Source organism: Motacilla alba, chromosome 6 (assembly GCF_015832195.1).
Source record: "Motacilla alba alba isolate MOTALB_02 chromosome 6, Motacilla_alba_V1.0_pri, whole genome shotgun sequence".
Lineage (NCBI taxonomy): Eukaryota > Metazoa > Chordata > Aves > Passeriformes > Motacillidae > Motacilla > Motacilla alba.
The window spans coordinates 32,598,456-32,624,857 of NC_052021.1; the positions used below are offsets into that span (position 1 = coordinate 32,598,456).

The 26,402-nt window shown below is 49.5% G+C and overlaps 1 protein-coding gene across 4 annotated transcripts in view; it reads right to left on the reverse strand.

Moving 5' to 3' along the window:
• Positions 1 to 1,866: 1,866 nt before the first annotated feature.
• Positions 1,867 to 26,402, reverse strand: part of FAM53B (family with sequence similarity 53 member B) — a 42,857-nt gene continuing 18,321 nt past the window's right edge. For 3 of the 4 annotated variants that reach the window (XM_038140057.1, XM_038140059.1, XM_038140058.1), the window contains 3 exons: positions 24,409 to 24,460; positions 17,181 to 17,875; positions 1,867 to 3,862 (listed from right to left, as the gene is read on the reverse strand). In XM_038140057.1, coding sequence (XP_037995985.1) covers positions 3,542 to 3,862; positions 17,181 to 17,875; positions 24,409 to 24,460 — 1,068 coding nt within the window. In that variant the 3' untranslated portion in view covers positions 1,867 to 3,541. Of the gene's footprint in view, positions 3,863 to 17,180; positions 17,876 to 24,408; positions 24,461 to 24,685; positions 24,759 to 26,402 lie in introns of all 4 variants that reach the window. The other variant, XM_038140060.1, reaches the window with a different exon arrangement.

Consider the following 26,402-nt stretch of genomic DNA (forward strand, 5'->3'; position numbering starts at 1 on the left):
AACCAGGAAGCTTTATTTACACAGTAAAAGTAACAAGCAATTTCCTGAGATTGAGCTGCTCTAGTGCAATCAAGTCATGGAGGGGGCAGGAGCAGCCTCCTGGCCCGGCCCTGGAGGGGACACCTGGGGCAGCCCCTCCCGGGACACGCTCGGCCCGCGGCGCTTGTGCAATTGCCAGCGAGACTTGGCTACTACAGGTCATAGCTTCAGAAGGCTTTGTTTTCGTTCTTCTTCCCATCTTTCTGGTTTGTTTTGTTTTGTTTTGTTTTTATTTGGCCATCCTCTTCTTTTTCTTTCTCGAACACCGAACCCACACACGCCGCAAAGCACTGCTACAATCCTAGAACATCCTACGTCAGTCTGTTTGCCTGGGCAGCCAGGAGCTTTAAACAATGCACTTGAAACACAATTTTATTGGCCAAACAGGCTATGCTAGCACGTGGAAAAATTACAATCTATTTTACAAACGCTTCTTTTCGTTGGTTTCTCTTTTTTTCATGTACTCTTTCATAGGACAGGCTCAAAGAGCTACATCTGCAAAACACACAGCAAACTCCTGTGTGCCTGGTAAGACTTTCTATGTTAAAATCCTATTTTTTTCAGGATGAAGAACCTTTATTGCTGCTGCCACAGCTTTGGTGTCATCCCAAAACAGCTGCTGCCCAGACTGGGTCACACCTTGGACAAGCCACTGAGTCCCTTCACAATAATGAACCTATTTTAGCTACCTAGCAAGGAATAACATCCCTTGTCTGCATATTACTTTAGTATCACATTCTGGCAGCCGGCAGGGGTTTGCCAGGGGATTTGGGGGGCTCCCAAAACATCTGTGTAATAGGTGAAGTCCTTTACAAACCAAGAGCAAGACCCCCAGGGGTTGCCCTGCTCTCCCACTGCGTAGGGGACAGATCTCCTGACACCAGGGGAGCAACGCCACTTCTGACTTTACAATCAACAGGATGTCCCCTGAATCTGAGGCACATACTATATTATATTTAATATTTTTAATTACTTTATTTATATATATATTTATATATATATAAATCCACAAATGTTTTACCTCTACAGAGAGAGAGAGAGAGAAAGAGGAAAAAAATTTTAAAAGTAAGGCTTTCTTAAACTGAGAATAAGTACATGAAATCATACAAACCCAACAAGAAATACCCAACAGAACACCACCGTGGCCTCAGAACTGTCGCTAACTGTAGTCTGTGCCTACGCCAACGTGCCCAGTATAAGGCCATGACTCATTGGAGAAGCATTTTTAGTAAGGCAAACGGGTTGTGCTGAATGTAAACTGAATGCTACGGCTACGTCCAGGACAGCTGGGCCCTGGCCCATTGGCCACCAGCTCCAGGACAGCTGGGCCATTGGCCACCTTCCCACTCTGGGGGGTTAGCATGGCACCAGGAGCAGCCCTTGGAAAGAAAACAGAAGCCCTTAGGAATTCCAGCCCTGGGGATGCCCAGGCGAGAGCCCACCCGGAGCTCTGCGGCAGCGGCCGGATGTGGATTTGGGTGAGTTTGCCCTTTGTTGCTCAGCTGAGGAGGTGCCTGTGGCCAGCAGGATTTGGGTGAGTTTGCCCTTTGTTGCTCAGCTGAGGAGGTGCCTGTGGCCAGCAGGATTTGGGTGAGTTTGCCCTTTGTTGCTCAGCTGAGGAGGTGCCTGTGGCCAGCAGAAGCTGTGTGCCCCAAGACCAGGACGTGTCAGTGGTGGGGAGGGATGGATGGAGCATCAGGAAGACTCAAAGCCAAGAATTTTGCTGTGAGGGTGCCACTGCAGGGGCACAGACAGAGGGGCAGCAGCCTGGACCCTCCACAACAGGAGGCATGAAAATTAACCCAGGATATATTTTTTTCTAAGTGACACTTTAAAAGAGCTGGAGGGTTCCCCAAAATGAAAAGACATCCCTGACATCCCCTCCCCGAATATCTGGGGCTTGTCCTGCTTGCCTGGAGGGAGTGGACACAGCCACAGCCACCAGCAAAACCTCAGCAGTGCCAGGATAGGGGTAACAACCAATGGGTTCCACTGTGGTGGGAGATGCCACATACATCCCAAACCACTGTGGAAAAAAGTGCACTAACATAACCAGAAATGATGAATGAAACCTGTACCAGCAGCTCTCAGCCTTTCTGAGTTATGGACCCTCAAGGCATTGCCAGTGGGGCTGCTGAACCCCATTAAAAAATGTCCTGTCTTCAGCTGCTCTTGATATCAATGATTTTTTTTCCTTTCTCAGGTTTGCAAAGCTCAGGAAGTGACCCCTGAGCTTGAAGGAACCAGCAGAAGGAATCCAGAAGATGCTGGAAGCCATTTGTACAGCTTTCCTAGAGCTTTAAACAAACAAACAAATAATAAAAAAAATAAAAAAGAGGGAGAAAAAAGAAATATGTGTCCTTCTAAACCTGTTAGCAAGTGGACAGCTTATTTTTAGCAAAGAGAATTCATATCGTACAAACAGAATGGTCACCACTTTATCTGTGCTTTAAAAAGGCACAGGAAGAGGAAAAGCTTTCAGTGCTGCTACCTGGATTTTCAGCCTTTTGCCAGCTGACTTTGTCAAGTAACCCCTCCACGACGTGCCTCGGGCAGGCAGCCCTTCACAGTAAAGCCCAAAAAAGAGGGTGGCAGCCCTGCCCTGGGTAGCAAAGTGGGCACAGCTGCTGGTAAATGGGTAAACAGCCCAGCCCTGCTCAAAACAGGGTGTTGGCAACCCAAATGAGGGTGGCACAGAGCCTGAGTAGGGTTTTTTTCCCAAAAGAGTTGAGAGAGGGGGGCTGGGAAGGAAAAAAATAGGGAAGGAAGGCATTTGAGCATCCCCGTACAGCGCCCAGCAAGCGCTGCTGCGGATGCCGCCCCACATGGGCCAGGGATCTGTTTAATTCCTCATCAGGAAAAGGAAAACTAAAAATAAAGGAGTAAAAATCCAGCTCTCGCCATTATTAAATTTAAGCAAAACACTTCACTTGTGATTTCCTCCTCACAGCCCTGCCAGGGACATGGGGAGCGAGGGGGTGCTGGGGCCACACGGGATGGTGCCAGAGAAAAGGAACTGTGGCCACCCCGGCACCACCAGCCAGTGCTCGGTTTGCAAATCTAAATATTCTGCTTTTCACCCCCCTTTCTCCAGTCCCAGGGGTGGTGGTTTCTCCTTGTGCACCCCTTTCTGAACTAGCACAGGTGGGACCTGTGGGAGCATGACCAGCTCCTTCAGCTCCACCCCTATCCTGGCAAAAGCCATTTACTCGTGGATTCTGAGTTTTTGGCGATCCCCATGCCTGGTTTCCCTGTGGGACAGGCACTTTCCTCGGCCTGGCTGATCTCTGGCTACAGTAGTTACAAAGAATTTCAAGATTTACACACGCATGCACACGAATTCCTCTAAATACCTGATGAAATTTTGGCAAAGCTGCTTTGTCCCCTCCAGCTGGCAGGAGGGGAGCAGTGACAGGATCCCGCAAATTCGCTGGCAACCAGGAGCCCTCCCTGGCTCTGCTGGCAGCCCCCAGAGCCCAGGGCGAGCAGAGCTGCTCCCTCCTCAGTTGTTTTCTATCTGCTCGATGTCAATCTCGCCATCCAGCTGGAAGAGGCTCTCGGTGCCCGGCCCGCTGCTCCGCCAGGCCGCCCTGTCCTCCTCCTTCCCGTTGCTCTCCTCCTCCTCCTCGCAGGACAGGTCATCCCTGCTGGCCCTGCGCTCATCGGGCCGGGCCCGCGGTGGCTCCGGGACCGGGGTGCAGGCGGGGGTCCTGCCCGGCATCACCTCCGGGGCCGCCGTCCATGCCTGGGGCCCTGTGGGCCGCTGGGAGCCATCCTCGGCCGTGGTGCTAAGGCAGGTGAGGCTGTTGAAAGTCTGGCGGTTCTGCAGAGGCAAGGGGAGAGAGGCAGCTGAGGTAGAGGCTGGGCAGAATGCTGAAACTGGGGTAGGAGTTACACCAGATGAGCTAGGAGTGTTCCCGACCCCAAACCCGAGATCCCTCAGCCCCAAGGAAAACAAGCAGAGCAGCATGAGCACTCAGCGGGTCCCTGGGAGATGGAGAGATGCTGCAACCCCCCATCTCCCCATCCACGGCAGGTCCTATGGCCCCCCTGCCCCTGCAAAAGGCAACAGCATCAAAACCACCCCCAGCCTGCTCTGGATCGGTCCCATCACCATCTCCACCCCATGCATTGCCCAGTTCCACATGTAAGGCAGAACAGAGCTCACCAAAAATGAATGAACATTTCCAACAACTCGCCTTATTAGCCAAGAGAAACTTCAGCACTTTAAGTAGCTGGAGCCTGTGTTCTGCAAAACCCTCCTCTGTGATGGCTCATGGCTGTTCCCCTCACTAAAGACCAGGCGAGCACAGTTATCTGCTCCCCGAGTCTCCACGCCTGGTTACCTTGGCCAGAAACTTGATTCAGTTTATGTACTGTCCCGCCTTCTAAACAGTTGCAAACTCTGAGAATGACAGGGAGCATGCAGGCATTCCAAACCCTCTGGAGCAGAGCACGCAGAACCTCCCAGGGATGCAGCCTAGCCACGAGCGTGCTCACCTGCCAGGGAATGCCTTTAGCCCGGGCTGGTTTTTAAAAGAACAAACTAAACCCTCATTACTGAGTGCTGATGGAAATAGCGAGGCCATGTCAGCGGCAGAGTGTGGGCTCTGAGCAGGAGGACACTGAGGAGGATCTCAGCAGCTTGTGGAGCCTCTCATCAAGCCAGCAAGTGATGGAGCGTTCACTTCTTAGACATTTGGCCTGGACATAACCCATGGGATAGGCCTGAATGGGAATTCCATAAATCCCAGATGTTCACCTGTTACTGGTCAGTTCTGCATCCCTCATGACAAGAAAGAGGGGCTGGAGAGTGTCCAGAGGAAGGAAAGGAGCCAGGGAAGGGTCTGGAGCACCAGGAGAGGCTGAGGGAGCCAGGAGAACTTCAGCACCCAACAGAGCATTGGTGACACAGAGTGACAGGGCTGCTGCCTCTATCTGCTCTGGCTGGCCCAATTCAGGACCAAACACACAGCCTGAGACACAACCTCGCTCCAAAACATCCCCAGTAGCATTCCCAAGGAATTAAGAATGTTTGCTTGAGGGCTTTTTCATTCAAATCCAGGTGAGCTGGGAGAAACTCCACCACAATAACCTACCCCAGGCTGTAAACGAAGGAAGATCACCAATTTACAGGGCTCCTAAGGGAGATGCAGGGGCTCTGCATCACACTCCAATCAGTTCTTAACAAATCAAAGGGCCTTGTGCTGAGTTGGACCCATGGACCAGAGGCTTTGGGTGCTGCTCTACCCCATGCCCACGGTAAAAAGAGTCATTGCAGAAGCTGCTCTATCTAAACAGAGAAGTTCCTGCTGCCCCAGGAGGAGTTGGCCACTGCCCAAGCTGGGGGAAGCTACATTTCACGTGGCCTTCAGTCTCTGAAACCTTCAAAAACCCACAAACCCCAAGCCCGTGTGAAAAAAAGGACATTTGTTCTCTAAGTATGCAATTGCACCCAGCCCTCACGTCATCCTGGTCATATTTTTTTTTTAATCCCAGCCATGCCTCTGTCTTCTGGGTGCTGAGCATGCAACAGCTTCAAGTAGAGAGCTGCACACTGTGGTTAAAGGACAACTCATAATTACCACTGGAGAAGGCCCGAGGACATAGTAGAAATATTTTCTAAGCACTTCACAAAATTTGCAAGCATATTTCCAACAGTGATTTAGGCACTTCAACAGCCTAGGTCTCCTGAAAGTCAACAGCCCTCTCAGAAGTGCAAATCCCTTCTACAAACAAAACCCTGGCACTTCTGGGAATGTTCATTTTTTTCCTTCTTAATCGAGCTCATCTCCTGGATCAGGCACTTCCAAGGGTTTGGTACCCAAGTGTGGACATGCTGGGCTGCTACAGGTGGGATAGAGAATCCTCAGAGGATGGAAGATGCTCTCCAGTGCTTCAGAGGAGATTAGTGATTCCTGTGGTGGTGAATGGAGGAGGATGAAGACTGGAGAGTGACTCAACAGGTCCACAGCACATTCCTCCGGGCAACAACAGACAGAACAAGAGGACACAGTCTCAAGCTGCACCAAGGGAGATAAAGGCTAGAATTAAGGAGGAAGTTTTTCACAGAAAGAGTGGTCAAATACTGGAATCATCTGCCCAGGGAGGTGGTGGAGTCACCATCCCTGGATGTGTTTAAAAACAGCCTGGATGTGGCACTTGGTGCCATGATCTAGTTGAGGTCTTGGAACATGGGTTGAACTCGATGATCTTAAAGGTCTCTTCCAACCTAGAAATTCTGTGATTCTGCGATTCTTCCCATCCAAACGAAAAGCATTTCCAAGCTCAGTCACATCTCAGGGAACAGCCATGAAGTTACTTGACTTTCAGTGAAATTTTGCATTTCATGGGACTTGGGCAACCAAGCCAATGGGCTCATTTTCCCTCCTCAAATCCACACATGCTGCAACCCTTGAGTCATTCTAGGGAATGCAAGAGGATGGAAAACCCCTTCGGATGGTCCCAGTGCTGCAGCAGCTGCTGGTGGAGGAAGGCCACGTGCAGAGGGCGCTGGGCAGAGACGCTCCCTCTGAGGCAGGTTTGACAGCTCAGAAAGCAAGTTTTCACAGGCACTGGCTGCCACAAAACCCCACAGCTCACCTTGCCACCCCCCAGGACGGCGATCACCAAGCCAGCCTTCCATGGGCTGGCTGTGGAGCAGCAAAGGATCATCCTCCACCATCAATGCAGCGTCTGTCTGCAGCCCTTCCAGAGTTATTTGCTCATTTTTTATTTATGGGGTGAATTTAGCACGTGCTGAGGTGCTGAGGTGGAGAAACCAGGCAATCGAGTCCTCTACTGATGGCAGAAAAGAGCAGGTTTGGTGGCACAATGTGGCACTTGTTCCCCATGGCCAGTCAGCCCTGGGCCTCTCTGAGCCTCTCCACAACATTGGCCTCCAGTGCTAGACAAAAAGGGGTATCAGGCACCTCAAATCCTGTTGCTCTCAGGGAAACTGTGGGAATCCAAAGATGGATTTTGGGAGATGTTTCTGGCCATCCTGACTTCACCCAGCAGGGACCTGTAATGCACTGTACACCAAAACCACATTTACTGACCACAGGGACCCATTTTTGACCATTTGAGGTGCTGGTTTTTCTTCCCAAAGAAGCTTCTTCTTCTTCTTCTTCCCAAAGAACTTTCTTCTTCAACCCTTCCCAAAGCTGCCTTAATCCAGCAGGCTGGGCAAGGCCTCAGAGAGAAAATGAGGCGTTGCTAGTGGAGGTGCTTGAAAAATCATATAAAAATACATAAATAAGAAATTCTTGGTCACTTGGAATAAGCTGCAGGCTTGCTCCAAATCAAAGCCCGTCTTGCATGCTGGTGACCAAGCTCAGGCTACTTCTCCTTCCCACAGGGTCTCGTGATGCTCCACACTGTCCAGGGACCGAGGCTACAATCACAGAAGGCTGCAGGAAGCAACTCATCCCTCACATCCATCCTTTTCCTCAGGTTTTCCCTCCCCATCAGGGACGGGGCTGGTGGCTGCAGAGCCCCGACAGCAAGCTGGAGAAATCCCTCAGCAACATTCCCCCGTCTGACTCTTCCCGTGGTGAAACACCCAGCTGTGAGCTCTTCCCCAAAACACATCCCTGCGAACGTGGTGGCTCTACCAGAACAAACATCAGCAGGGTGTGATCCCTGTGGGGATCACGGCTTTTTGCTCAAACACCTTTTTTCTTTTTTTCTTTTTTTTTTTCCCCTCACCCTGCCAGGTGATTGCCACAACTTTCCCGGGAAAGGTGTAACGCTACGAGCTGTCAGCAGCGCCGGCCCTACCTCCCAAGCTGTCATCACCTCCTGTTAGCACACTGGGCTACAGTTGCTGCAGAAAGCTGAAAATAACCCGGTGCCAGGGAGCTCCATGCGGGAATGCCAGCCCTCCCCAGCCAGCAAAGTCACCTCCACTGGGGGATTCTCTGCCTGGCTCGGGTTTAAATCACTCTCTGAGGCAAACATCTCCTGTAAAGCAACTCCAGCCTGAGTTGTTATCTTTGTATCGTTATATATAAATGCTTTGGTTGTTTCATCGCGGTAAATCCTGCCTGGCATTTGTGCCAGGGAAAGCACAGCTCATCTGTGCTGCTGAGGAGGAGGGAGAGGTGCTTGAGACTGGAAAATGAGACTGGAAAAAGGATTTGAGTTGGTTTTTAAGCTCTGCAGAACTTCATGATGGCAGCTGCTGTGATTTGGGCTGTGTCACAGTGTCCCACAGCGTCCCATAGCATGCCACAGCATCCCACAGCATCCCACAGCGTCCCACAGCATCCCACAGCATCCCACAGCACGCCATAGCATCCCACAGCCTCCCACAGCATCCCATAGCATCCCACAGCGTCCCACAGCCTCCCACAGCGTCCCACAGCGTCCCACAGCATCCCACCACCTCCCACAGCATCCCACAGCCTCCCACAGCATCCCACAGTGTCCCACAGCATCCCACAGCATCCCACAGCATCCCACAGCATGCCACAGCATCCCACACGTGGGGACCCAGGCCCAGCACAGCCTCCCAGCCCTTTCCTATTCATAACAATAATTGGAGGAAACCCTCATTTCCTGCCAAGAACAAATATTTCCCTAACAGACACCGAACCCTTTGCTATGAGCTGGAAAAATCCGTTTGCTCAGACAGGTCATTAGTGATCACTGTGTATTTATTTATTTATTTATTTATTTACAGGTTGCCCTTCCCAGCCTTTCACCTCTGCCTCCTCCTCTGCACCCTCTTGGGATCCACATCCCTGGAGCACTGCAGGCCCTGTTAGAGTCCTAGATACTGAGAATTTTAAACTTCCTGTACTAACAGACTCTTGAGTCCCAAGAAAACACTACATTTGACTTAAAGCCATAGAGAAAACTTCCAAAGTTAATTAATAACACTAAAATTACAAGTGTATAGTTTAATTAGAAGATATAATATCACTAAATAGAAAACTTAAAGTTTTAAAATATAGTAGTATATATAAAACTGATATAAAAATTTAAAACAATAACTAATCCTTCTTCTTTACCTTCTTCTTCACCTTCTTATTCATAGGTTTAGATAATATTTTATAATAAACAAAAAAAATCCACACTACAAACTTCAAATAATTAAATTAATAAACTTAAAATAAAAATAATTTAAGTATCATTTCTTAATTAAATAATTTAACCTTTAAAAACCTTATATAAAAATAGTTAACCATTTTATAACTTATTAATAAAATGCTATAAAACTCACAACTTATACATAAAAAATAATAAACATCTAAACCTAAACACGAAATACCATCTCTAACACTTCAATCCCAACCTTAAGAAAAATTAAAAAAAACCCCCCAAAAACCAACAAGGCCCCTTATGCCAACACACTCAGCACTACCAGGAGCCCAGTGGGGACAGTGGCAGGGCTGCTTTCCCAGCGATGGCTTTGCAGTGCCATGGATTTCAGAGGAAAAGGGAAAACCTGAGCCTGACTTGTCCCCAGAGCTGCCAAAACTCCAGGATTTGGAGTGGCTCAACTTTGGGGAAATTCAGTGATTTGACTTGTGCCAGAGTAGGATGAAACACCACTGATATGGAATTACTCTTTTTTCTCAGCCCTGTTCCATTTCCATAGTTCATAATTTTCAGCACAGAAGTAACATTTCTGTTATGCCACTGTGGTTCTCACTTCAGGGCCTAAATGATAAGGCAGACCTTATAAAAATCAAAACCAAACTTCATGCCTCAGGTTCAGCAGCAGTGAAAAGAGAATACCAGCAAGCAAAAGGATAAGATCACATTGTGGATGACCAAAAACCCAGAGTGGGGAGCACCTGCACCGACTGCCCCCACCTGCCAAGACCTCCTGCAAATCCAGTGCAGACTTGAAACACACCTCACTTTCCTGTCACAGCCTCGACCTTGGGCTAGCCCTGAGCATCTCTCTCTGGCAAGCAAAAATGAAGGGCCCTTATTTATTTACTATTTATTTAGCACCATTCCCTGAAATGCTTTGGGAGATGTTTGCAAGGCAAGTGGTTCCAAGTAACTCCCGGTAGCTCCTGTCTAACCCAGCAGCTCCTAGAGTGCTGGGGTTCTTTTGTAAACCATCATGGAAAATCCCTTTTGGCTTTTTTTGAGCCAAAATGCCACTTTTGAGCATTCTGACTCCTTCAAGGGTGAATCCCTGTGCTTTCTGAAAGCTGTTTTTTGGAGTCACACAGCACACAAGCCTGGGGATGGGAGGGTTAATGAGCACATGGTGAATCAGATGTGCATCCTCGGGATACAATTGGATTTTGTCCATCTTTGGGACAGACACTGCCAAGCTTTGTTTGTGTTCCCAGCCCTGTCCTCCCATGTGAGTGCAGCACTCAATCCTCATCCCTGAGCCTCGTGGTGGGACGGAGCTGGGAGCAGGGGATGGAGGCAGGAGCAGCAGGTACAGTCAGGAGCAGGGGATGGAATGGGATGGAACTGGGAGAAACCTCAGAGCCCCTTCCAGTGCCTGAAGATGCTGAACTCAAGCTGGAGAGGGACTTTAGACAAGGGAGTGACAGGATAAGGGAGAATGCCATCATAGTCCCATAAGGCAGGGTTAGATGGGATTTGGGGAAGGAATCCTTCCCTGTGAGGGTGGGGATGCCCTGGCACAGGGTGCCCTGAGCAGCTGGGGCTGCCCCTGGATCCAGGGAAGTGTCCAAGGCCAGGCTGGACAGGGCCTGGAGCAGCCTGGACACATGGAAGGTGTCCCTCCCACCTTTAAACCAGTTTCTTTTGATCCTCACCCAAAGATTTTTTCCCACCAAGCCACAAACTGACCTTTGCAGACTCTCACTCCTGTTTATTTAAAAAACACTGGGGCTTGGAAGCTGGAATCTCTCTCAGAAGTTACATCAATAGCAAGCTATTTCCTGGGATACGTATGGAATTTAAAACCTCCAGTTTTTTTGCCTATCACTACATTTGGAAATATTTGTCACTGGCTCAAGTGGGTGCTGACGCCAGCCAGGATCACTGCCACCTCTCCTGCCCTCTCCAGCAAGCCTGAAAGGTGCCAACATTTAAACAGAAAGTCTTCTTACGTGAAAATTAGAGATTTTTATCCCTCAAGTGAAAACTTGGGTGCTCAGAGAGGAGAGGCCCCTTCTCCCACCCTGCAGTTTGAAACTTCTTCCTACTCAGTGCCAAGACCAGTCTGAATAATTTCAAACTGGTGGGCTGCTTGTTTCAGCTCTGGGAGCGTACAAACTCCTTTGTGCCTGGATCCTCATGGAAACCGCCAGCATTCCTAAGTTTGGAAGGGAAAACAAGGCAGAGGGGCCAGCCAGGCTCCTGACCATCACAAGCATTACACTCTGCACTGTGTCTGGAGACCCTCTGGATCTCCAGCCCAGACTGGAGCTGATTTTAACCCTGAAAACCACAAGAACCACATATCCTAATTTCAGGGGATGCTCCTGTGATTCCTGGTGCAGATGACTCCATCCTCTGAAGGCACGTGCTCCTGGCAGGGCAGTGAAGTCACCCATGAAAGGCTCTGTCTGTCCAAAGAACAACGTCAATGGTCCCCTTGTGGCCAGACCCTTCCCACAACAGGCACAAAGTCCTCTCTGTAACTCACCCTCATCAGGCACACCCAGGGCTTCACCCTCACCACCTCCTCGGCTGTGCCCACTGCTGCCAGCACCCTCTCACCCACCCATCCCTCACAGGGGAGAAGTTATGACCTCATGACCACGGGATGCTCTCCGTAAGCCATGGAGATGCAGAGCAATATTGTATTTTAATTGCTTTATTTATTCTAGAGTAGCTGCTCTCTGTCTCATATGCTGCAAGACATTACATAATACAGAGCTTCGCAGAGGAGAAATACTTTCACAGCTGCCTGGGAATCCCCAGTGTTCAACCTTTGTAGAAAATTAAATGGATTTTAGAGAAAACTCAGAAGGAAAAGACCAGGAGTACAGCATTTATTAGGAGAGAGGAAGTTCTTCAAACTGCAACTTCTTTGAAGGCTCACAAAGGGACTAAAACCTTGAAGAGCCATCAGAAATGGGGCACAAGAGCCACCTCCAAGCCTTGATTTGCTACCAACACACAGATCCAGCAACTGGGAGGAACCAGGATCTCATCACAACTGACAATTCCTGTCAGCAGTGCAAAGCCTTACGTGCCACTGAGATATTTGTGCCTTTCCTTTCATGGAAAGTTGTATTTTCAAACTCTACAGCACCACCCTCCATTTCCAGCCAGAGCTAACTCCTGTCTAGGGTTTGTGCTGCAGGGAACATGGCTGGGTTGAACAAATACATATATACATTAAAAATTAGAAAAATAGAAGGGTTTGACTTGGAAGGAACTTCAAAGACAATCACATTCCAACCTCTGACTTGGGCAGGGACACTTTGCACACTAGACCAGGCTGCTCCAAGCTGTATCTAACCTGTCCTTAAACATTTACATATATTCTCTTATATATATATTTATATATATAAAACACATATATTTAAAAATTATCCATTTAAAAAGCACATCTGTATCAAGGATAGCTGTATTTGGAACCATCCTAACCCAAATTGAAATCTCTCAGTGACCACCACATCAAAATTTTAGACAGCAGGAAGCAGAATGGGGAAGAGATAGCGAGGGCTTGTGTGGCCACAGCTGGGGATTATGGCAAATTCCCACTGAGGGTGGCAGTTCCTGGTGTGAGGGGCATGTCATGGGTCCCCTGCAGCTGCCCAGAGCCTGTGTGAAGGAAGGCAATCTGCACACACCAAGATCAGGGCTGGCCTATGGCTCAGCTTCCTGTCGATGACTCAGCCAAGCCACCAAACCCAATGTTTGTGCTGCCACGAGATGTTTCAGCACACAATGCCTGAGATCCCAGGAAATGTTCACACCAGGATGTCAGAAAGCAGCAGATGTGGAGGTGGGACATGTCAAGTTCCTCTGGAGAAGAATTCACCAAACCACGGGGTAGGAAAACCCAGCGGGTGTCTCTCCACCACACAGCATCCTTGGCAGAGTGTGATTTTATTTTAGAAAATTCATCTTCTCACCTAATTCACCCAGATGCTTCTCTGAGTGACTTGTAAAGGGTAAAACCACTCATTCCTGCCAAATCAGCCCAGCTGGGAGGACTCCTGGGGTCTAAGAAACCTCCTGTCACCTTTGAGACACTTCTCATTTCCCGTTTATTTTAGATGCACCCACGTCAGAAAAAGGAAAACCAGCTCTTTGAAAAACCTCCCAGTTCATGGAAAAATCTGATCCCAACCATTTCTGATCCTGGCCTGCCCCTACAGACAAAGTCCCTGGGGCTGTGAGGCCAAGAGCACCATGCCTGGGAAGGAGGGCAAGCTGTGAGGAGATTCATTACCACTCTGTCAGAAGAACTGCTGGGATCAGGGAGGTGGGACATGTCCTCCTTGGGCTTGTGCTTCACGTGGAAAGAAGGAATAAAAGCTGAGGATGGAAAGCAAGCCCAAACTCTACACTGAAATAAGAGGATGGTTCATGTCCTCATGTTAAGGATGCCAGGCCAGGCACCCAAACTCTCCTTGACTGGGGTGAAGATAGAAACCAGCTTCTTCCCACCTCACCTGCTTCCAGACCTGGGATAATTAAATGACACCTCAATGTCACCCACTCACCTGACTGAGACCCCACTGATCATTCACAGTTTGAAGGCAAAGAGGCACAAGGCAAAGAGTTCATGTGCATTTAAAAGGAGCAGAAGGATTGTCGTGGTGCCTGTGGCTTTTTAAAATTGTTGCTATTTCAATGACAACCATGTTCAGGGCTTGGTTTCTGCCCAAAGCTGAAGCCTGTATGGTTTGGTGCCAGGTGAGCAAATAATAAAGGGAGGGATATGGGCTCACCTTCCCTCCCTGGACTATGGGAATTGCAGACAGAAGAGACACAACCAGGATTTTGAGGAACGAAAGGCAATATTTTCCTAAGTATTTTCCCTGCCAGCTTAAATTCAACATTTAGATTTCTCTCTTAATTAGCCCAGTTATGTAGCCATGTAATTGCTTCCAGGAGCGGCTCCCTCCCCTCCTGCCTGGCCTAAATCTCTCTCCCAGTATGAAGAAAACATTTCTTTCAGGTCAAATTATTTTTATTTTGATTATGGCACCAGGTTTCAGGCCTACAAACACATGTGGTTACCAGCACAAGTGAAAATTTAACCAATCTGCTGCCAGAGCCAGATGCCGATCCAGCACCCAGCACCTCAAAGCTCAGTTCCTACTTTGACATTAGCACCCAGGGACTCAGGGAAAGCCCCACGTCTCAGTTTCCCCATCTGAAAAGTGAATCCTTTGTGGATAACTGGACAGTCCAGTCTGGACACTGTGGCTGTCCTTCACTTTGCCCATTGCACACGAGGTGTTTCTACCCCATATAAACCCAGACCTGAGCACATGTGCAGCCACACAGACACTTGCCATTATTTCAGCTCTTCCTCTGAAATCACCCAACTCTGCAGTGTCCTGGGCTGGAAGCATTAAAAGCAGCCTGGAGGATGCCCAAATGTGCAGGGTTTTCTCGAGCACATTTATTCCCCACGAGGAATTAGCTGGTTTTCCTGGCGTTCCCATCCCGGGGAGGGCTCTGACCGTGCCCCACCAAAGGCAAGAATGCTCCCCGTGACTTGCCTCATCCTGCTCGTCCCTCTGTGCCAGTCCTCCCACGTCAAGAGCTGCCTGCCAGTGCTGCTCTCCACAAGCCCTCAGCTCTGAAACCCTGGCCCTTGCTCAGCTTTGCTTTCACAGAATCACAGGGTTGGAAGAGACCTTCAAGATCATCAAGTCCAACCCATTCTTCCCACTCTGCTCCAGCCTTGCCACCCCACACCCAGCAGCACATCCCTGCCTTGGGGATTCACCCGCTGCCACAGGCACTTGAGCCTGGCTGGGTTTCCTGCCTGGAAACTGAAAATATCCATGGGAGCTGCTTGGACTGGATTCCACTGGGGAGTTCCTTAGTGATGCTGTTGTTGGTTGTTGGTTGTAGCAACCGTCGGGCGTTCGGCAGCGGCTCCGGCCACCCAGCCTGGACCAGAGGGACAGGAGGGGCTGGGGGAGGGGGTGCCCATGGACATCAGGAGAGATGATGCACCAGGCAACCCCTTCCCCATTCCCAGAGAGCCTGTGCCACACAGTGTGGAGCTTCCGAGCCTTTCCTTGTGGTATCACTTCTCTCAGAGGATGAACCACCCCAACACTGAGCAATGCTGAGCGTTCAGGCATTGCTTTCTCACTTTGGAAGGTGTTTTGATGTGAGGGACAGCAGCCAGAGAAAACACAACTATTCCTAAAGCTGAGGGTTTTCCAGGAACATGGACTGAGCTGCTTTTGGACGTCTAAGTGATTGGACTTTTTGTCATCCTTGGATCACCCACCCACGTCAAAGCCATGGCCATCCAAATTATAAACATGTGCCTGGCCTCGGCATCCACTGGAGGGAAAGGGAAGCTCCTGCTGACCCTCAGCATCTCCTAGGCCAAGCCTTTTTTTTCAAACCAGCCAACAAACACTGGACTGATGCAATGGAGAAGCTGCCTCAGAACATCCTCAGAGGGAAACAAAGGTCTCTCCAGCCAGAGCCTGCACAGCCTCCTCCTTCCCTGTCCACCATACCAGACAACCACAGAATGGTCTGGACTGAAAAGGTCTCTAAAGCCCATCTCGTTCCACCCTCTGCCATGGACAGGAACACCTTCCACTGGATTGGGTTGTCCCAAGCACCATCCAAAGAGGCCTTGAACACTCCCAGGGAAGTGAAATGATGCTTGTCTGCTTGTACAGAGAGAATCAGGGGCAGTTGTGCTGTTCCACCCTGTGGCTAGTAAAGTATAACAACACATGTACATGGTTTTTACTGTCCATCCAGCTTATTATCCAATAAAAAAATCTTGGCATAATAAATGTTGTTGTGATTTACAAAAAGTCAAAAGCAATCCTCATGTTTTTTGCGTGATCTCACCCAAATGTGTGACTCCTTCACCCTTTTTTTCCTCCAAGCTCCTCTGGAGGAGGAGAAAATGATCTCTTCCTCCAATACCACTGTGCTCCTTCAAACACCTTCTGCATTGCCAAGCACAGAACACCATAAAATATCCCGTTCTTGTAAGGGGAAAATGCACACACAATGTTGGATTTCACCCATCTGGTGAATTTCTCCCAGCAGTTTCCCTGCAGAAAACAAGAGGATGCCTTGCACCACACAGGCTTTGCTGGCCCCAGCACTACAAAGAAACCTTTAGGGCAAACACTCCCAACACAGGTGACTCTGGGATGAAGCACAGCAGGCGATCACATGGAACTGCAACCGTGGGGGAATTGTTAAGGCCACCAGAAGGTGACAGCCCACCCTGGGAGGTGGGCAGGGCACCCCTGCTCCCACAGTGGGAGCCCTGGGGCCTTCACACCCGCCATTATCTCCATTCCAAACTGAGCTGACGTGTCATTGACTTTGTGACTGTAAACTATTGATGTGGGCAATATCAAATCATAAAACTGCAGGAAATCTTATGAGTGTGGAAGGGAAACATTGTCCTTCAATTCAGCCTCTTGCTCTGTCTCTTGCTAATGTCCAGTCACTTGGTCCAGCAGGGAGAGGACCAAGGAGCAAAATCCTCCCTGATTTGTGCTTCAAGTCTGTTATCTGGCTCTGAGCAGCAGATCGAAGAGGGAGGCTGTGCTCTGTGTTTGCAACTGAAAATGAAACGTGATAACATCTCTAGAGTGGAAAATTACAGAGCCTAAGAGCAAGTAAAGCCTGTAGCAGTAAGAATTCAGCACCTGATGGAGCCAGGGCTGGGGGCCTTGGGGTGCTGCCTTCATCTCCCCATGGTAGACCCAAGGCTCCTCTCCCCTGAACTCAAAAATGTGGGGTTTAACATATTCCTCCTCAAAACTCGTGCCAGGAGGAAATGACGACATGGTGCACTTGGCGTGCAAAAACCAGCATGGAAGAGAAACGCGTGAATGTGCCACAGAAATCCATTTAGAAGGAAAGGGGTTTTTCTGCCTGGACAGCAGGATGTGTTTCCCCATAACACCCACATTACTCTTCGTGCCGCCGACCCTCCCTGGAGGACGCTGAAGGCTCAGAACACCTGTGCCCCTTGCAGGGACGGCCCCGCCGCCTCTTACCTGGGTCATCTTGGCGAGGTCCAGCGAGGGCCTCTCCTCCTGGACCTCCTCCGGCCTCCTCCTCTTGATTCCCACCTTTTTGTCGTTGAGGACGCAGGGCTGGGAGCGGCTGCGGGACAGGCCGGCGGCGCGGCGGCCCAGCTCCGGCGTGGAGGCGGGCGTGCTGCAGGCCGAGGGCGCGCCGTACTCCGAGCACGAGAAGCGGTCGTGCGAGCAGGACAGGGACCTCTGAATGTCCACCCTGTCTCCCCCGTGCCCCCCAGCAGCCGATTTCCTGGGCTGCCCGCCGCAGAGCAGGTTGGAGCGGGCGGGCAGGCTGAAGCTGGAGCTCCTCTGCATGGTGGCGAAGCCGTTGGAGTAGCGCTGCACGCTGCCGCCGCTGTAGCAGCGCCTCTTCTCCACCGGCGTCCACACCTTGGAGCCCAGGGGTCTCCACGAGGTCCCGCAGCCCGACATCTCATCCGAGAAGGACAGCGAGCGGCACTGGCGCTTGCTGGGAGGGGCGGAGGGGTGGCCGTGGGGGTCGCTGAGGCTCAGGTCCTTGATCAGGTTGGTGACGGAGCAGGTGCCGGCCGTGTCCCTCGGCCAGCGCGAGCCCTCCTCGCCCTTGTCCGACAGGCAGTCCCAGATGCTGGCGCCCGGCTGCTCGAGCTGGAGTGGACATTTCCTGCTGAGATCTCTCCATCTGTCATTTTCTGGTTCAGAAAGGAGAAAAGAAAGGGGGGGGGGGGAAAACCAAACAACACACACGCACAGGCATTAGCGTTAATTAATTCTGCGACTCGCTTTCTACGTCCATAAACAAAAAGAGTAGCATATGGGACGTTTTCCAGCACAAATTAATTAACTCTTGGAATATGGTTTCCTGAACTGCCAGCAGAGTGGGTTGTGTGGTGTAGATGGAGAGAGAGACAAAGTGACAGTCCCAGCAGGAGCAAAACTGCTAGAAGAAGATAAAAACATGCCTCTGAATATTCCAGGTTGCACTAGCTAAGGGGAATTCAGCAGTGTAAAATGTTGTGGCTATTGGTTATCTCTGTGCTAAATCATGCCTCAGATCTGTGTGGTTTGTCCTGGGCTCCACAACTGACAATTGCCCAAATTTACAGCTGAATTTAAAAAACATGGAACCACAGAATCGCTGAGGTTGGAAAAGCCTTCTAGGATCATTGAGTCCAATCATTAACCCAGCACTGCCAAGGCCACCACTAACCCATGTCCCCAAGGGCCACGTCCACATGGCTTTTAAATCCCTCCAGGGATGGGGACTTCACCACTGCCCAGGGCTGGACAGCCCTTTCCCTAAAATCCAATCTAAACCTCCCTTGGTGCCACTTCAGGCAGTTTCCTCTTGTTTTATTACTTTTTCACCTGGAAGGAGATCCCCACCTGGCTGCACCCTCCTGTCAGGGAGTTGTGCAGAGTGAGAAGGTGCCTCCTGACCCTCCTTTTCTCCAGGCTGAGCCCCCTCAGCTCTTTTTATCAGACTTGTGCTCCAGACCCTTCCCCAGCTTCCCATGGACAGCCACGATGGAAGAGAGGATTAAGGAGGATGATCTCATTCCCACACACATCCCACTGACAGCAAAAGAATAAAGCAAAGCACCCTCAGGGCTGGGCTGCCCTGCCTAGGATGGGGCTCTCTGCAGATACACCTTCAACGCTCAGCAGGAAAACCATGGCAGGACAACCCCGCCAGCTGCTGCAGTGGAAAAAAGTCATCAGCCAACAGCCTCTCCCCAGTGCCTGTTTTTGTCGTTGGCTGCTGCAAACAGAGCCCAGCCGCGCTGGAGAACCGTCACTGCCAAGTTTCACATGATTGTATCTAAACCAGGCAATATTTTGGGGGGCTTTTTGGGTATTTCCACTCAGGCAACTGAAGGATGAATTCAAAAGCCGTGCCCAGCCCGCAGCTGCAGGTACCAGCCTGGTAGGGAAGATGCAACAGTGCAGAACGCTTCTGACTAAGGTTTCAAGTCAGGAGGTCAGATTTGGGGCCCCTTGCACCACTCTTGGCCGATTTTCCCATTTCTCCCTTCTCCAGCTGCTGCCATAACAGCTCCAGCCACAAACAGCCTGGCTCTGCCCGCAATAACCGCACGGCATTTCAACTGCTGCTCTCCTCATTTTAATAAACACAATGAAAAGTGAGAAATCTGCTCTAGACAACTCCATCTATGTTTAGATCTTTATTATTTTTCCTCTGTACTATGCTGCCAGCAGGGAGATTTCTTGGGTCAGGTCAGCAGACAAAAGAAACAGAAATAGAAGCCGATTTTTCATGGCAAGCTGCCACGATCCTCTGGCCGGAGACTGTACAAAAGGCCTTGGTGAGGAGGATACGGGACACCTTCCTCTTTCACCCCTGCTTCAGCACAAACAGCTATAAATCTTCCAAACCTGGCAAAGAAAATGGTAAAAGCACCACTATCCCCAGCCCCAGCTTGGGGTTATTTGCTTTTCCCCTTGCACAATGTGAGCTGGCACAACCTGGCCCCTCCGAGTCCCCAGCCATCTCTGACCAGTCCCAAAATACCAGATAGCCCAGAAAATGGGTTTTCAGTGCAAGTAGGAAGCAGGTTGCCCTGAAAAAAATTGAAAATGGAGTAGTCTAAAGGCCGAGGGTATAATTAAAGAACTCTGGAAAGCCTTAGTGAGGAAAAGCAGCTGGTTTTCTGCTCAGTTTTTAAAGACTAAGAGTCCCATCCTGCACGCGTTGATAACGATAATTGCACTGGAGCCATTAATTCTGCTGCAGTTAAACATGTATTAATTTTCTTAAACTACAAACCTCAGCCGGGTTTACCCTGAGGCAGCAATTTGTTCCAGGATAAAACCCACCACGAGAGCCCTTGGTCTGCAAGTGAGCTGCCTGGCTGGAAAACTCTTCTTTGCCTATTGGAGAACAAAGGGACAACCAGAGCACGCTGTAAGTGCAGCCTGAGGGGCTCTTGCCCTGCTTAAACAGCTCCTTCTTGGCTGTTAGTGTCCCTGGATGAAACAGCATCTTACTTCTGCATTTTAACTTAAAACTGAAAAAAATAAACACTGACACCTCAACAAAACCCAGCTGTTCTCTCACAAAACCTTCGCTGCATCAAACAAACCCTCGTGGACTGGAGTCACATCCCAAAACTGGGGACATGGGTGTTGTCCTCCATCCTTGAGAGCTTTGCACTGCCCTATGGAGCACGGGATCCACCCTCAGAGCATCACAGCCAGGTATCCGAAGGCTGAGCTGCAGGTTTTGCAGGAGCAGCCCACGGACACATCAGGCACTTTGCAGCTCAGTGATGGCCCTGGGCTTTTTCAATGACTGCTGTGCTCCTCTGGTGACACAGAGTAAATTTTAACGGCCACTCATAACCACAGAGAAGGGTGTAAAACCAAAACGCTGACACAACTTTAACTACAGCGACACAAATGTGCTGCTATAATATTTTTACAGTTCCTTTTTATACATAATGCATGATCCTTCTGCTCAAGTTTCCTCTACGTTCTTTTCCCATGAAATAATTTACATTAATACATAATTTATTATGGCAACTTGTAAAGCAATTAGAGGTTTCAATCAATTTTTCTTATCCTTTTTGGCAGATAAATTCTGTTTGGAACCTAACCCAAACATTTGTCTGGGCACAGGTGCACATCCAATTCCCTTTTTTTCCGTGTTGTTCAAGTGGAATTTTGGTCTCACAGTCCCTGTGCACAGGGGAAAAGGCAGCCTGCATTTTCCACTGCCCCTTGTTTATGTTCAGGAGATAATTTCTAAGTGTGGAACACATTTAATGGTTGTAATTAGCTGATGGCAGTGCCAGGGAGCTTTCCTAGTGCAGAAATAAGATCAAAATATGATGGGCAGAGCTGTACTTCAACGGGAAATGAAAAAAAACAGCCCCAAAATCTACTCTGGAGATTAAACACACCTGTGGGCTGCGGGCTCCTTGTGCCAACATCCTGCATGGGGGAGGGAAATCCCCGACCTCGACAGTGAAACGTGTGAAGTGATCCCAGCTCTTCAGCAGGATCCTCTGGAGAGGTGCCTGCTCCAGCTACACCTCACCAGAACTCCCTCAGCAGCTTTTTCTCTCTGCAGGGTGACTGTGTTTGAATGTGCACCAAGATGCTCTACACTGATGGCCTTTCCAAAAAAACCCCCAAAATTCCAGAAAGCCCTGGTTGAGCAAGAGGAGGCATGCAAGCCTGGCAGGTGCTTTCAGGAGGCATTCAAGGGCCATCACCCCCATGAAGGGGTTCAAGGTTGGACTTGATGATCTTGGAGGCCTTTTCCAACTTTCATGATTCCAGGAGCTGGCTTTTCTCCTGGTTTCTTGGCCTTCCTCCGTCACCCAAGGATGGTGAAAAGCCACTTCCAAGAAAGAGCTGTGCAACAGTGAGCCCAAGGCTGCAGCCCTGCCCTGGCACGCTCAGAACGATGGTGCTGCCAAACGTGGTGGAGGAGTGATGTGAGAGTGCCAAAGGACAGACAAACTGACCTGAGCGCCCCATCCCTCACCCTGCCCTGCTGCAGCACCCTAGGAGGACAAACTCTGAGAGCCCTCCATGGGAAAATGGGAATGATGGCTGCTTTGAAAAGAGCACTTCCCAGAGGATGAGTGCAGGATCTGTCCCCAGTGGCTCAAAGCCATCCTCCTCCTCCTCCTCCTGCCTTTTACAACCAGGGCCAGGACTGGGATCCTGCATGTGCAAGCACCTTGTCACTGCCTCAATAAAACCCTGTCTGCAGCTTCCCTCAGAGATAATTTCTTGCTTACACAGAAGACAGGAGATCACAGCTGTCAGCACATGCCTACTGAGCTCCTCTTACCAGGTCAGGTTGGACAGGGCTTGGAGCAACCTGGGATGGTGGAAGGTGTCCCTGCCATGGCCAGAGGTAGAGTGAGATTATCTTTAATGTCCCTTCCCATTCAAACCCTTCTGGGGTTCTATTACTTTTGACTTCCTGTATTGGAATTTTTCTGTCTTTGGGGGGATTGAAAAGGACATGGGCAGGGGTACCTTCCACTATCCCACGTTGCTCCAAGCCCTGTCCAACCTGATTTTGAACATTTCCAGGGATAGGGCATCCACAGCTGCTCTGGGCAGCCTGTGCCAGCCCCTCACCACCCTCATGTCACAATTTTCCAATATGCCACCTTTTCTAGCACAGGTATTTTCACTGGGGACCTGCCACGGGGACTGCTGAGGAAGGAAAAGCTAAAAAAAGGAGGAAAAAAACCCAAACCAGCAAACTATCCATCAACAGGACAATTCTTACACTCCTGGGTGTTCAAGGACCCATCAAGGAGAAGGGAAAGCAGTAGTTGTTGAATTTATAGTTTTAGGCATTTCACCTTTAATCTTCCTCCAGGCAAAGGGCTATATAGAGATAAAACCCAATCTTTTCAGCAATATTATCATTTCACTGGCAGAAATATTTCTCACAAATCTAAAAGCCAAAAGATTATTTAGGTCACCCTGAGAATTGGACCTAACCACGCATCATCCAATATATCAAGTCTTTAAAATGTTTACTCAGTATACTAAGTCTGGTTACAATCTATAATCCATTTTCAGGTTCTTGCAGTGTTTAGTACCTCACAAGAAAAGCTCCAGGTTTTGGATGATGCTCTCCCTGGAAGAAGCTGAGCTTCCTTCTCCCCTGCTGCCCCATGGCCACAGGGTCCTGAAATAAGCTGTCTTCCTGCCCAAAGCTGCCCTCATCCCAAAGGTATCAAAAGATTGTTTTCTAAGATTCTCTTTTGTCTAAAACCCCCCAAAAAATCAGCCAACTTCCCTCCAAACCTCCAACACAGATGGGACTGTGAGTCTTCGCCTCACATTGTCTGTGCTACCAGTCCAAACTTCACTGTGTTTATTTATCTCAGTGCTTTCCACCGACAGGCCCTTTGAACTAAAATGTTCCCCAAGCTTTGCATGTAAAAGTAGCTTATTTAAAAAGTCAATCAAGTTTTCATGCTGGATTAGTCAGTGATTGCGGCCTGCATTTGGGGACATCAAGAAGAACTCTCAAGGAAGATAACTAAAATGAAACTCAAGCCAAGCAACACCCTCACACAAGAGAAGGACGGGCTCCTCTTGACTGGGCATGACAGCGACCACAGCAGGGCAAGCTGAGGTCAAGGAGGTGACATTCAGTTCCCTCAGAAGGAGGATAATTTGGCAGAAGGCTCTGTAAAAGCTCTTAAAGACAGGCTGCTCCTCAATTAGGCAGAGATCTGCGTGTCTGCTGAAGAGCCTGCCAGGGCCACAGTGCAAGACAAAACCATCTGATTTGGGTTCTTTGTTCCTCCCTCACGTTTGAAAGGCAGGGGAGATGGAAGGGGCTGTCTCTATCCCTTCATGACTTTGATTTTCAGCTGAAAAAACCCACAAATGCTGTCCATCTCCCCAGACTGCCAATGGCTGGAGCTATCAGAGAGCTTGGGAGACATCTCCTGTCAGTGCATGCGCCTGGCTCTCATTAGCACTAATGAGAGCTGTGGCCATGAGGAAAAGGGGCAGCCTCTTTGTCTGTGCAGGGCTGGCTCTCACAGCAAGGAGCTTGGCTCAAACTTGACCTACAATTTTAATTGGGTTTTGAGGCCTGGCCCAGGGATTGGCTCCCTGCTAGGAACGCCAAAGAGGACAGCACAGCAGCACATCCTCTGGCACTATCAGTGTTTCAGGATCCTCAGCCAAGGCACCAACCCTCCATCCATTCTGGGGGCTGTTCAGCATAAAAAACTGGTAGCAAGCTCTGACATGAAAGGTATCAAACATATTATGTCATGGTTACTGTCAACAGCAAAAATGAGACATTTTCCTTATTGTTTGAGGCGTGCCCAACCACTTTGTGCCAGGTGCTAGGACATCTCAGCGATAATGCTGTTATTTATTGCTTGCATCATGCAAACAGTCAAGAACCACAGTCTTGGGCTGGATACTCAAGCACAACCTCAGACCTCAAATGTTTATAATCTCAGCTGTAAGAGCAGGTCTAAAAATAAGCAGATGTATCAAAGGGGAGGGGAAAGGAGATCAGCAATTCACTCAGCAATGGCAACAGGGCACAAAAAGTACCTCTGGTGAGGAGAGGGGCACAGGTGTGGTGGTGTGGGCTGCAGGGGAGTGGTTTTGGAGACATCCAGAAGTCAGGACATCTTCCTACCTATCCCTGTGAGGAAGCAGGAGCAGAGGAAACAGAGAGAGAAATTTCTGTACTTACCCATCACGCCACAGGAGAAGAGGGTAGGTCCTTGACTCATCTTTGGAGTGTGCTGCAAACAATCAGAAAAACTATTCACTTCTCACAGACTCAACCTGGGCACCAGACACCACCCTGCCTCCAGCATGGGCAAAGCCTTCCATGGCCCTGTTCCAGCAGGGACCAGGGGACAGACCCGGTCACCTCTCCTCAAAGAAATCAACTTTAATTAAACTCTGTGCAGAGTCCTTGTCGAGGCCTCAGCTTGCAGATCAAGGGTCCTGCAGCCAGCCCTTACCTCAGGGGAGAGCTGCAGTGAGGTCCCAAAACTCTGGAGAAACTCAAATGGGAGCTGCAATTCAGTGGTAATCCTGGATTGGGCAAGAAAGGAGCAAAAGTGGTGTCTTGAACCTCATCCAAGCCCATTAAGGCCTCCCCACCTAGGTACAAAGCAGCTATTTAGCTTTCTCAAGCATATAATGTGTTTTTAAGGCAAGGTATCCTCACCTCAGCACTTCTGGGGAGTCTGCACTCAGATTGTGCCGATTTGCACTAAAAATAGGGGGAAATGCCACTGCATGGGTACAAAATAATCCTGGTTGCTTTTCACACTCTTTTCTTTTTTTTCCTCAAGAATTTTCCTCTTGACAGTGTAAGAGACACCATCAGACTTCTAAAAATGAGCATGGATGGGTTCACATATAATAAATCAATATGTTATCCACAGCTGCATGCCATTTCAGCTATGCCTGCAAAAACACACTTTCATACTAATTGTTCCTTTATTATCCCTAAAAATATCCATATTCTGGCTTCTGAAGTGTCTATCCTGGCAACACCATCCCATCTGACTGAGGCTTTACATCATCTGAGGGAAGCACCAGCACGGCCCCCACGTTCATCTGCACTGCCATAATTGTGTTTTATCTGGCATTAGGCCACTGCACTCACACCTTCCCTCCTGGTCCACGTTTTATACATTGCCTGCTCACATAACTATGGAATCTCACAACGGTTTGGGTTGGAAAGGACCTTAAAGACATCCAGTTCCACCTGGGAAGGGACACCTGCCATGTGTCCAGGTTGCTCCAAGCCCCATCCAACCTGACCTTGGGCACTTTCAGGGATGGGGCAGCCACAGTTTCTCTGTGCCTGAATCTCCAGTGCATCATGAGGACAACAACAACAATAATAAAAACAGTAACAACAAAAATGTACCAAATGATGGCACCTGAGCAATCCAACAAAGGCTCCCACTCCATTTACAGAATGCTGGAAATACTGAGTGTAGAAGGGTAGGGAGGCATGAAACAACTACAGGGTGTAGATGTGGAGGAGGTAAATAAGGGTCAGCCACCTCTGGGGCATGTGCCACTTTTCTAGGTGAAGTAAGGATATCTCCATCTGTCAAGCCCCACCTTATGATCCATCAGCAGAATTAATCAGGAGGCAGAGAAGACAGGCAGCTGTCTCCAAGGAGCAGCCAAAGTGGAGCAAAGATGGAAGTGGGACAAGCCCCAGAGAAGGCAGGGGCTGTGCCAGTGCACATCTGTGTGCCAGCCCCAGAGACCAGACACTGTCTGCAAGGCAGGAGGGAGAGGAGCCTGACATGTGTCCCATATTGAGTATGATTACCATTTTGTAAGAATTTTCTCTTCATTCCAACTTGGGAGCTGAACTAAAGGAGCCCACTGGCTGTTGGCAGGAGACACTGCCCCAGTGCTCAGACATTTATTTCCTTTGGGTTTCGCTTTTTGGCCTTCCCCATGAAGTCAACAGAAGAACTCTTTCTTTCTTCAGTGGATCAGCCTTCTTGTCTTGGCTGCCCCAGTTTAACAGCCCAGGCAACCCAGCAATTCACCTTGTGTCCCCAGGACTGTCCCTGCACTCCTGACCTGGGCCCAGAGCTGTGGGAAGCACTGGGCAAACACACGAGGGCAAAGTTTTGTGTTAGAGCTCTGCATCTCTACCACCTGCCACCAGACACCCCGAGCACCCAGCCCTTCTCTGAGGAG